The sequence below is a fragment of the Eucyclogobius newberryi genome, unplaced genomic scaffold (genome assembly GCF_026437365.1).
Source record: "Eucyclogobius newberryi isolate DKJ021-1_F unplaced genomic scaffold, fEucNew1.0.hap1 SCAF_17, whole genome shotgun sequence".
Taxonomy (NCBI): domain Eukaryota; kingdom Metazoa; phylum Chordata; class Actinopteri; order Gobiiformes; family Gobiidae; genus Eucyclogobius; species Eucyclogobius newberryi.
The window spans coordinates 34927847-34939347 of NW_027315801.1; the positions used below are offsets into that span (position 1 = coordinate 34927847).

The following is an 11501-nucleotide window of genomic DNA, read 5'->3' on the forward strand; positions in this document are numbered from 1 at the left end:
GCCACAGTCCTCTCTTTACAAACACACCCACGCTGATGGGGGCCACAGTCCTCTCTTTACAAACACACATACTGTTAAGTGCAAAGTAGTGGCGTCCTCTGATTTCCCTACGTGAGAGGGCCCCTGCGTGAGAGGGCCCCACAAAAGCCCTTTCTATTCTGTGTAATATTGAGAGTGAAGCGGCTGCTCGGCTTCCGTCAGCTCTTGTTTAGCTTCCGCTTTTATCCCTGCGCTTGGCGCGTTTTGATGACGTCAAACTCGGCCGCCCTTTCAGCGCGTCGCTCAGTTGCGGTTAGCTCGGAGCTAAAGCTAAAAACAACAGTAAAAATGTAAAAATGTCCGCAGGTCAGAGGCCGAGAGCTTTGGTGAATGCGCGGCCTGAAACCACAGACAGTCCAAGGATGAAAGAAGAACCAAAGGAACCGCGCGTCAAACAAGAAGAAGAAGAAGGAGGAGAAGGAGAGCTGCTGAACCCGGTGCTGGACCCGGTGCTGAACCCGAGAGTCGCGCTGCTCAGAGCGGATCTCAGGACTACGGACAGTCCTGGACCCGGTCTGGACCAGGGACTGGACCAGAGTCCGGACCAGGATCTAGACCAGAATCTGGAAAAGGGTCTGGACTTGAAATGCACAGAGAGTCTTCATATTAAAAAAGAACCAGAGGAACATTGTGTGCTGGTCAGAGAGGATCTCAGAACTGACCAGAAGAAATCTGGACCCGGTCTGGAGCTGGAAATGAAAGAAGAGCCAGAGGAAGACCAGCTGCAAGTGTAAGATCAACCATTTTAAACATCGAACTGCACTTTTACAGATCAGAGCGACTTTATATTACAGACAGTGGACATAAAGATGGACACGAAGTGGCTGAATTGGCAAACCAGACGAGTGTTTTTTTTTTAAAGATAAGATAAGCCTTTATTTGTCCCACAATGGGGAAATTTCAGTGTTGCAACACAGTAGGTACAGAAGTAAATAATAAAAAACAGATAACTTATAAAAAACACTCTTGTAGAAAGATTCTTATAAAAAAAACTCTTATACTCTTAATAAAAGTAATAATAACAATAGTAACACTCTTATTTACAGCAGTTATATGGAGAGAGAATATTGCACCAGGATGATCGACATTATGTAAGAATATTGCACATGAATATGACAGTATCGCACATGATTAAGTCAGTATTGCACATGATTAAGTCAGTATTGCACATGATTAAGTCAGTATTGCACATGGGTATGTCAGTATTGCACATGGGTATGTCAGTATTGCTCATGGGTATGACAGTATTGCACATGGGTATGACAGTATTGCACATGAATATGACAGTATCGCACATGATTAAGTCAGTATTGCACATGATTAAGTCAGTATTGCACATGATTAAGTCAGTATTGCACATTATTAAGTCAGTATTGCACATGGGTATGTCAGTATTGCACATGGGTATGACAGTATTGCACATGGGTATGTCAGTATCGCACATGGGTATGTCAGTATCGCACATGGGTATGTCAGTATTGCACATGGGTATGTCAGTATTGCACATTGGTATGACAGTATTGCTCATGGGTATGTCAGTATTGCACATGGGTATGACAGTATTGCTCATAGGTTTGTCACTATTGCACATGGGTATGACAGTATTGCACATGGGTATGGCAGTATTGCACATGGGTATATCAGTATTGCACATGGGTATGACAGTATTGCACATGATTAAGTCAGTATTGCACATGGGTATGTCAGTATTGCACATGGGTATGACAGTATTGCACATGATTAAGTCAGTATTGCACATGGGTATGGCAGTATTGCACATGGGTATATCAGTATTGAACATGGGTATGACAGTATTCCACATGATTAAGTCAGTATTGCACATGGGTATATCAGTATTGCACATGGGTATGACAGTATTGCACATGGGTATGGCAGTATTGCACATGGGTATATCAGTATTGCACATTGGTATGACAGTATTGCACATGGGTATGACAGTATTGCACATGATTAAGTCAGTATTGCTCATGGGTATGTCAGTATTGCTCATGGGTTTGTCAGTATTGCACATGGGTATGACAGTATTGCACATGGGTATATCAGTATTGCACATGGGTATGACAGTATTGCACATGGGTATATCAGTATTGCACATGGGTATGACAGTATTGCACATGGGTATGACAGTATTGCACATGGGTATATCAGTATTGCACATGGGTATGACAGTATTGCACATGGGTATATCAGTATTGCACATGATTAAGTCAGTATTGCACATGGGTATGACAGTATTGCACATGACAGTATTGCACATGAGTATGACAGTATTGCACATGACAGTATTGCACATGACAGTATTGCACATGGGTATGACCGTGTTTGTTGTAAAGTCTGACAGCAGCAGAAGGAAAGACCTGTGAAACGTCTCCTTCACACAGCGAGGGTGGATCAGTCTCTGAAGCTGCTCTCCAGAGTGGACAGAGTGTCCTGCAGGGGACAGAGTGTCCTGCAGGGGGCGACACTCATGGTCCAGACAAACTGCACGATCCGGAGAACATCTGCACACGACCCGGAGGACATCTGCACAACCTGGAGAACATCTGCACACGACCCGGAGGACATCTGCACACGACCCGGAGAACATCTGCACAACCTGGAGAACATCTGCACACGACCTGGAGAACATCTGCACACGACCTGGAGAACATCTGCACAACCTGGAGAACATCTGCACAACCTGGAGAACATCTGCACGACCTGGAGAACATCTGCACACGACCTGGAGAACATCTGCACACGACCTGGAGAACATCTGCACACGACCTGGAGAACATCTGCACAACCTGGAGAACATCTGCACACGACCTGGAGAACATCTGCACACGACCTGGAGAACATCTGCACACGACCTGGAGAACATCTGCACACGACCTGGAGAACATCTGCACAACCTGGAGAACATCTGCACAACCTGGAGAACATCTGCACAACCTGGAGAACATCTGCACACGAGTTTATGGAGACCTGGATCCATGAATATCTAAAACTTCCAACAAAAACTGAGAAAATAAAGCTTGACCGTCACGTCGCTCGCTGGCCCCCAAACCGGCCCCGAAGCAGCGTCCAAGACCTCTTCTACTGAAGTCCAGTGATCGGTCAACTCTACATTATAGATTAATTTACTAAATGTATTATTGATATATTAGGCCGGGCCATGTTCCTGCTGAGATATCTAATCTACAGCAGCCTGAGCTAAGCAGGCCAACATCAACTCTCATTCTTACATAACGTCAGATGCTGTGTTTTTAGATGTTTTCTATTTTCGTTTCAGAGTCACTCCAGAGTCCAGTGCAGTTTGTGTGAAGGAAGAAGAGTCGAGAGTGTTTCACCAAACTGAGGACGAAGAGGAAACACGAGGAGAGAACGACGACGAAGAGCCACATTTACACCCACAGACTGAGGGAGGGTCTTCTGACACAGACAATGATGATGACTGGAGTGCCCCTTTCAGCTGTTCAGGAGCACAGATGGAGACCGAGTCTGACGAAGACCTCCACGACCAAGTCCAGATCAGAACAAACTCCAAACCATATCTCAAGCTGAAAACACACCAGTGCTCGCTTTGTAAAAAGAGATTTAAGTATCAAAGTCTATTACAAAGGCACAATAGAATGCACACAGGTGAGAAACCTTTCAGCTGTCCAATCTGTAAAAAAGTATTTGCCCAAAAAAGCTCTCTCATTTTACACGGACGGAGTCACACAGGTGAAAAACCATTCAGCTGTCCGACGTGCACGAGTCAATTTTCAAATCATTCTGCTCTCAAAGTACACACGAGAACGCACACAGGCGAAAAGCCCTTCAGCTGTTCTGTCTGTAGTAAAGCATTTGCACGGAGTGATAGTCTGGAGGAGCACATGATGCGTCACAGAACCAACTCTGAACTGTCACTCAAGCAGACTAAATACCAGTGCTCGGTTTGCAAAAAGAGATTCAAGTATAAAAGTAAATTACAAAGGCACAGTGGAATGCACACAGGTGAGAAACCTTTCGGCTGTCCAACCTGTAAAAAGGTATTTGCCCGAAAAGGCTCACTCATATTACATGGAAGGACTCACACTGGGGAAAAAACATTCAGCTGTCCAACTTGCACGAGTCATTTTTCATCTTTGTATGCTCTCAAAGTACACATGAGAACGCACACAGGCGAAAAACCCTTCAGTTGTTCTGTGTGTAGTAAAGCATTTGCACGGAGTGATAGTCTTGCGGTGCACATGTTAAGTCACAGAACCAACTCTGAACTGTCACTTAAGCAGGACAAACACGAGTGCTCCGTTTGTAAAAAGATATTTAAATATAAAAGTTATTTACAAAGTCACACTAGAATGCACACAGGTGAAAAACCCTTCAGCTGTTCTATCTGTGACAAAGCATTTACAACGACACATAATCTCAGAAAACACATCAGAGTCCACACAGGTGAAAAGCCCTACAGTTGTTCAATCTGTAAAAAGGCATTTTCCCAAAAGTGCACACTCATTTCACATGAAAGGACTCACACTGGTGAAAAACCCTTCAGCTGTTGTCCCCGCGACCAAGTCCAGAACGGACCAAGCTCTGAACCGTCTCCCACGCAGAATACACACCAGTGCTCCGTTTGTAACAAGATACTGAACTGTAAAAGTAAATTGCAAATACACTATCGAGTCCACACAGGCGAGAAACCTTTCAGCTGTCCAATGTGTACGCATCGTTTTATAGATCGCTATTCTCTCAAGATACACGTCAGAAAACACACAGGCGAGAAACCCTTCAGCTGTTCCATCTGTGGCAAAGCTTTTACACGAACTAATGGTCTCACGGTGCACATGGTAACGCACGCCAAAGAGACACCATGCAGCTGATTAGAACAAGACTGGAGCCTGACTTATAGTGCGGAAAGTACTATAAGACCCGGTTTGAGGCTGAATATTCTCTCAGGTTGAACTCGGTGAAAAGTACAAACATGTCACACTTTTCTATTGTTTTTATTTTGTGCTCTTAAGTATATTTATAAGTAAGTTATCTGTTGTTATTATTCCACGTCTGTCCTCATCTGTTTCCCCCCTGGCACGACCTTTGACCTCCCGTCACGACCTTGGACCTCCACATGTCATGACCTCTGACCTCCACCTGTCACGACCTTTGACCTCCACATGTCACGACCTCTGACCTCCACATGTCACGACCTCTGACCTCCACCTGTCACGACCTTTGACCTCCACATGCCACAACCTCTGACCTCCACATGTCACGACCTCTGACCTCCACATGTCACGACCTCTGACATCCACATGTCACGACCTTTGACCTCCACATGTCACGACCTCTGACCTCCACCTGTCATGACCTTTGACCTCTCGCTGTCATGACCTCTGACCTCCGTGTGTCATTACTTCTGACCTCCTGTCATGACCTCTCCCTGTCATCTCCTCTGACCCCCCCACCATGACCTCTGACCTCCCTTGTCATTACTTGTCTTTGGTTGTTAAATGTGTTGTTTACTGTGAGCCGATACAGTCAATATTTAAATACAGATTTTAAACAGAATTATCGTCTTTTGGTTTTGATTTCTGTCTCAGTTTATGCCAAATGTGTCAGAGAAAACAAAAGGTTTTAGATGTTGTTTTTATGTAACATTTGGGAATGTGAAGTAAGCGAAATATAACTCTAAAAACTACTTCACAGCCTGAAAAACACCAGCAGGAGGCCGGTCCATGTTTAGTCCTGACTCTGGCACCAGCAGGAGGCCGGTCCATGTTTAGTCCTGACTCTGGCACCAGCAGGAGGCCGGTCCATGTTTAGTCCTGACTCTGGCACCAGCAGGAGGCCGGTCCATGTTTAGTCCTGACTCTGGCACCAGCAGGAGGCCGGTCCATGTTTAGTCCTGACTCTGGCACCAGCAGGAGGCCGGTCCATGTTTAGTCCTGACTCTGGCACCAGCAGGAGGCCGGTCCATGTTTAGTCCTGACTCTGGCACCAGCAGGAGGCCGGTCCATGTTTAGTCCTGACTCTGGCACCAGCAGGAGGCCGGTCCATGTTTAGTCCTGACTCTGGCACCAGCAGGAGGCCGGTCCATGTTTAGTCCTGACTCTGGCACCAGCAGGAGGCCGGTCCATGTTTAGTGCCGACTCTGGCACCAGCAGGAGGCCGGTCCATGTTTAGTCCTGACTCTGGCACCAGCAGGAGGCCGGTCCATGTTTAGTCCTGACTCTGGCACCAGCAGGAGGCCGGTCCATGTTTAGTCCTGACTCTGGCACCAGCAGGAGGCCGGTCCATGTTTAGTGCTGACTCTGGCACCAGCAGGAGGCCGGTTTCGGTCAAAAACTATTATCCACATGAACATTGAAATCACCCTTCATGACTAAAGCATCCGCAGAGCTGACTCGGAGCTCTGTGATCGGCTCGAGCTTCAGTCCAGAGTTCTCGCTTGTTCCTTCAGGGGGCGCTAGTGACAGGAGCCTGTTCCAGTGACTTTGGGCCTTAGGCGGGTTCATCCTGTCCGTTTTTAACAATTTAGATTTAAAAACACATATAGAGAGGGGAATGTGTGTATCTCAGTGAACAGAACCACAAACAGGAACAGGAAGACACAACAATGAATATTAAAAACACCAAAACATATTAAAAAGAGCATGAATAAAACGTAGAATAAACCAATAAAATAAAGTAGACTTGGTTTGAAAATGGTTTGGGGCAGAATGCACGTTTAAACGCTGTGAGAGCAAAAAAAAAACACAGAAACATTTACATTTTAAAAACGCTTTCCGTGTCTCGCCGCACGAGGGCGCTGTTTCTTTGTTTTGGACAATATTCATGGACGCGCTGGGCAGAACGCGCATCGCAAAATATCTAATGACATAAGGGCAGTGTCTGCGTCATAAACTGTAAAACTGTCAGTAAACAGCCCGCGTCCATTTGGGTGAAAGAATCTCATACAAATCTTACACTTTTCTTTTTTTTTTCTTGACGTGAACGTGCGTCAACTCAAAGTCCAAAGTCCAAAGACCAAAGACCAGAGACTGTCCCTCGTGCGTAAAGTGTGCGTAAAGTGTGCGTAAAGTGTGCGTAAAGTGTGCGTAAAGTGTGCGTAAAGCGTGCGTAAACTGTGCGTAAAGTGTGCGTAAAGTGTGCGTAAAGTGTGCGTAAACTGTGCGTAAAGTGTGCGTAAACTGTGCGTAAAGAGCCGGACCGGGACGCGCGCGCCGGGACAGAAGCCGTCGCTCCGCCGCTCGGGCCCTGGGACAGCGCGCGCGTGTTCGGTCGGTCATGAGGGACAGTGAGGATGGCGCCGGAGACACGCGCGGCTGACACGGTGTCCCCGCTCAAGAACTTCGTGGCCGGAGGGTTCGGGGGCGCGTGCCTGCTGCTGGCCGGACACCCGCTGGACACCATCAAGGTGAGGTCAAGGCTTCAGCTCGGAGCGCGACACTTTGGAGCCGATGTCTAAGTTTTACCTCAGAGCTCTGACTTCTTCACGCACTTAACGACATTTAGTGCTTTTGATGCAAATGTTAAACTTTAAACTCTTTAGTTTAAGCAGCTCCAAGTGAATAAATACTATAACGGAGCTTTTTCTTCTTCTTTTTTTTTAGATTATATATTATTATTTTATTATAATTATTATTGTTATTATTTTATCATTATTTTTATTATTTTATTATTATTATTTTATTATTATCATTATTATTTTATTGTTATTATTTTATTATTATCATTATTATTTTATCATTATTTTATTATTATTATTTTATTATCATCATTATCATTAGTGTTTAAAAAATCTTTAAAATAAAAAATAATTTGTAGAAAAATGAGCCTGTATTTTGCGGCGGTTTGAAATATTTTCTGTTAAAAACTGGTTAAAATAATTGAGTTTAAAAAGTCACATATTTTCTTTTATAAGTTTAAACAAATTAAACTAAAAACATTGTTTGTCTGAAATAAGCTTTAACCTCATTAAATGAATCGTCACATTCTCATGACAAAGGCCTAATCTTGTCATTATAAATCTTATAATTAGGCTGTAATTGCTCCACAACTCGACTTTTATCCTTTAGTTTAATTCTTATTCTAAATTTTCTGTGGTGGTGTTTTCTGGTGGGAAACAGAAGCGTCGTCGTGGTAACACTTGGGCCTTGAGAGGATTATGAGATTAGAACGTGGCGCTCTTTGTCAGAAGGAAAAGCTCAAAGACGTTTCTCGCCTTCGACTCGACTTTATTTCTTTTGGGTCTTTTTATCCAGGTGAAGGTGGAAATGTGGCTTCTGGAGCGAGTTATCGAGCAAAACACCCGAAGTTTAGACATTTTTCATGTTTGAATCGATGTTTTTGTCACTTTTGTTCCTTTTGAACCTTAAATACTGTATTTTCCAGAGTATAAGTTGCACTGGAGGATGAAATGCGGCTGTGAAAATAACAAATAATCTCACATATAAGTCGCTCCGGAGTATAAGTATAAGTATATAAGTATAAATATAAGTGTAAGTATATAAGTATAAATATAAGTATATAATTATAAGTATATAAGTATAGATATAAGTATAAGTATATATGTATAAATATAAGTATAAGTATATCATTATAATTATAAGTTTATAAGTATAAGTATATAAGTATAAATATAAGTATTAGTATATAAGTATAAATATAAGTATAAGTATATAATTATAAGTATATAAGTATATGAGTATAAGTATAGAAGTATAAGTATAGAAGTATAACTATAAGTATAAGTATATAATTATAAGTATATGAGTATAAATATAAGTATAAGTATATAAGTATAAGTATATAATAATAAGTATATAAGTATAAATATAAGTATAAATATAAGTATAAGTATATAAGTATAAATATAAGTATAAGTATATAAGTATAAGTATAAGTATAAGTATATAAGTATAAGTCGCAGCCCGGCCACAACTATGAAAAAAAGGGCGACTTATAGTCCGGAAAATACGGTAATCAAAGTCAAAGAGCTGAAAGAAGAAGCAGAAACATCTGACTTTGGGCCTTAGGCGCGTGAGACTGGAGCCATTCTCTGTGACTTTGGGCCTTAGGTGCGTGAGACTGGAGCCATTCTCTGTGACTTTGGGCCTTAGGCGCGTGAGACTGGAGTCGTTCTCTGTGACTTTGGGCCTTAGGCGCGTGAGACTGGAGCCATTCTCTGTGACTTTGGGCCTTAGGCGCGTGAGACTGGAGCCATTCTCTGTGACTTTGGGCCTTAGGCGGGTGAGACTGGAGCCGTTCTCTGTGACTTTGGGCCTTAGGCGCGTGAGACTGGAGTCGTTCTCTGTGACTTTGGGCCTTAGGCGGGTGAGACTGGAGCCGTTCTCTGTGACTTTGGGCCTTAGGCGGGTGAGACTGGAGCCGTTCTCTGTGACTTTGGGCCTTAGGCGCGTGAGACTGGAGCCGTTCTCTGTGACTTTGGGCCTTAGGCGGGTGAGACTGGAGCCGTTCTCTGTGACTTTGGGCCTTAGGCGGGTGAGACTGGAGCCGTTCTCTGTGACTTTGGGCCTTAGGCGGGTGAGACTGGAGCCGTTCTCTGTGACTTTGGGCCTTAGGCGCGTGAGACTGGAGCCGTTCTCTGTGACTTTGGGCCTTAGGCGCGTGAGACTGGAGCCGTTCTCTGTGACTTTGGGCCTTAGGCGGGTGACTGGAGCCTATCCCAGTGACTTTGGGCCTTAGGCGGGTTGAGGGCCAACACGCTCACTCACAAGGGGCCGCTTGACCCCTCCCCTTGGAGTTTGACCCCTCGTGCTCTCGTCAGGCCCGGACCGCCCACAGACCCACATCGTCATTGCGAGAAAGACTATTTTTGGTCAAAGGAAGCTTCCTTCATTTATCTAGTATTTTCTGATTTTTAAAGTACTGCAATCTTTATGTATATATATTCTTCTTTTACTTTTGTACTTTGTAAATTTCTCCAACAGAATTATGTCCTGAAAAAGCTCCAAAACACAACAAAAAATCAAGCTTCACTCATTTGTAAACATGAAGAAGACGTTTAAAAGGCACAAAGTGATGATTTGAGAAGTGACTGGAGTTTGGGTGTTTGAGTCGCGGCTCGAGCTCCTGGACGTGTTTGGAGCTTTCTAGGGAAAAGGCGGAGCCTCGCTCGACGGGGGCGGGCCTAGCGAGGTCAGAGGTCACACTCCCACACTAATCACCTTAAATCCTGTGAGTGGCCTCGTGTGCAGTACTGGAGTAATCCATCAACCGTGTTTTATCTAATGTATTTGTACTTTTTCATTTCAAAATACAGAGAAAAGACTTGGATTGGATTCATCGAGTTATATCTGTTTTAAAAGACTTTGTTCATGGCAGAAAGTTACAAAGTACAAAAGTAAAAGTGTTGTACCAGAGTAATTTGTTTAGGGTCAGCACTAGATCATACACTCATAACTCACGGAAGTGACGAATTTGGAAGTTACAGAATCCAATATGGCGGCCCTCGTGACGGGCAGTATATTTTCTGTTTTGCAGCAGAAAATTTCCAGAATAATTGACCCAGCGGTTTGAACCGCGGCGCGCCATTCTGTAGGGTTTAAGGTCAAGGGTCAACCCTATACTACGTGTCGTGGTGATGACGTCGTGGGGGTGGTGGTGGTGTCGTGGTGGTGTCATGGTGGTGTTGTGGTGGTGTTGTGGTGGTGTCGTGGTAGTGGTGGTGTCGTGGTGGTGTTGTGGTGGTGTCGTGGTGGTGTTGTGGTGGTGTCGTGGTAGTGGTGGTGTTGTGGTGGTGTCGTGGTGTGTCGTGGTGGTGTCGTGGTGGTGTTGTGGTGGTGTCGTGGTGGTGTCGTGGTGGTGTCGTGGTGGTGTTGTGGTGGTGTCGTGGTGGTGTCGTGGTGGTGTTGTGGTGGTGTCGTGGTGGTGGTGGTGGTGTCGTAGTGGTGTCGTGGTGGTGTTGTGGTGGTGTTGTGGTGGTGGTGTCGTGGTGGTGTCGTGGTGGTGTTGTGGTGGTGTCGTGGTGGTGGTGGTGGTGTCGTGGTGGTGTCGTGGTGGTGTTGTGGTGGTGTCGTGGTGGTGGTGGTGGTGTCGTGGTGGTGTCGTGGTGGTGTTGTGGTGGTGTCGTGGTGGTGGTGGTGGTGTCGTGGTGGTGTCGTGGTGGTGTTGTGGTGGTGTCGTGGTGGTGTCGTGGTGGTGTTGTGGTGGTGGTGTTGTGGTGGTGTCGTGGTGGTGTCGTGGTGGTGTTGTGGTGGTGTCGTGGTGGTGTCGTGGTGGTGTTGTGGTGGTGTCGTGGTGGTGGTGGTGGTGTCGTGGTGGTGTCGTGGTGGTGTTGTGGTGGTGTCGTGGTGGTGTCGTGGTGGTGTTGTGGTGGTGTCGTGGTGGTGGTGGTGGTGTCGTGGTGGTGTCGTGGTGGTGTTGTGGTGGTGGTGTTGTGGTGGTGTCGTGGTGGTGTCGTGGTGGTGTTGTGGTGGTGTTGTGGTGGTGTCGTGGTGGTGTCATGGCTGGAG

General features: G+C 45.3%; 2 protein-coding genes across 3 annotated transcripts in view; both read left to right on the forward strand.

Annotated features, from left to right (window-relative positions):
- Positions 1–326: 326 nt before the first annotated feature.
- LOC140363559 (uncharacterized) lies at positions 327–5512 on the forward strand. Of its 2 annotated transcripts, XM_072450193.1 has the most exons (3): positions 327–769; positions 3335–3362; positions 3411–5512. In XM_072450193.1, the coding sequence occupies exons 1-3, from the start codon at positions 336–338 to the stop codon at positions 4905–4907; spliced, it is 1959 nt and encodes a 652-aa protein (XP_072306294.1). In that variant the 5' UTR covers positions 327–335; the 3' UTR covers positions 4908–5512. The 2 variants fall into 2 exon arrangements, with proteins under 2 accessions (XP_072306294.1, XP_072306293.1); XM_072450192.1 differs by having other exon boundaries at positions 329–769; positions 3335–5512.
- A 1761-nt stretch (positions 5513–7273) lies between these two features.
- Positions 7274–11501, forward strand: part of LOC140363565 (mitochondrial carnitine/acylcarnitine carrier protein) — a 13597-nt gene continuing 9369 nt past the window's right edge. The window contains exon 1 of the mRNA XM_072450199.1: positions 7274–7441. Coding sequence (XP_072306300.1) covers positions 7328–7441 — 114 coding nt within the window. The 5' untranslated portion in view covers positions 7274–7327. The remainder of the gene's footprint in view (positions 7442–11501) is intronic.

Coding starts and splice junctions, on each gene's coding strand:
- LOC140363559 (XM_072450192.1), top strand. CDS start 336: ATGTCCGCAGGTCAGAGGCCGAGAGCTTTGGTGAATGCGCGGCCTGAA. Junction 770..3,334: donor GAGGAAGACCAGCTGCAAGT/GTAAGATCAACC, acceptor TTTTCGTTTCAG/AGTCACTCCAGAGTCCAGTG.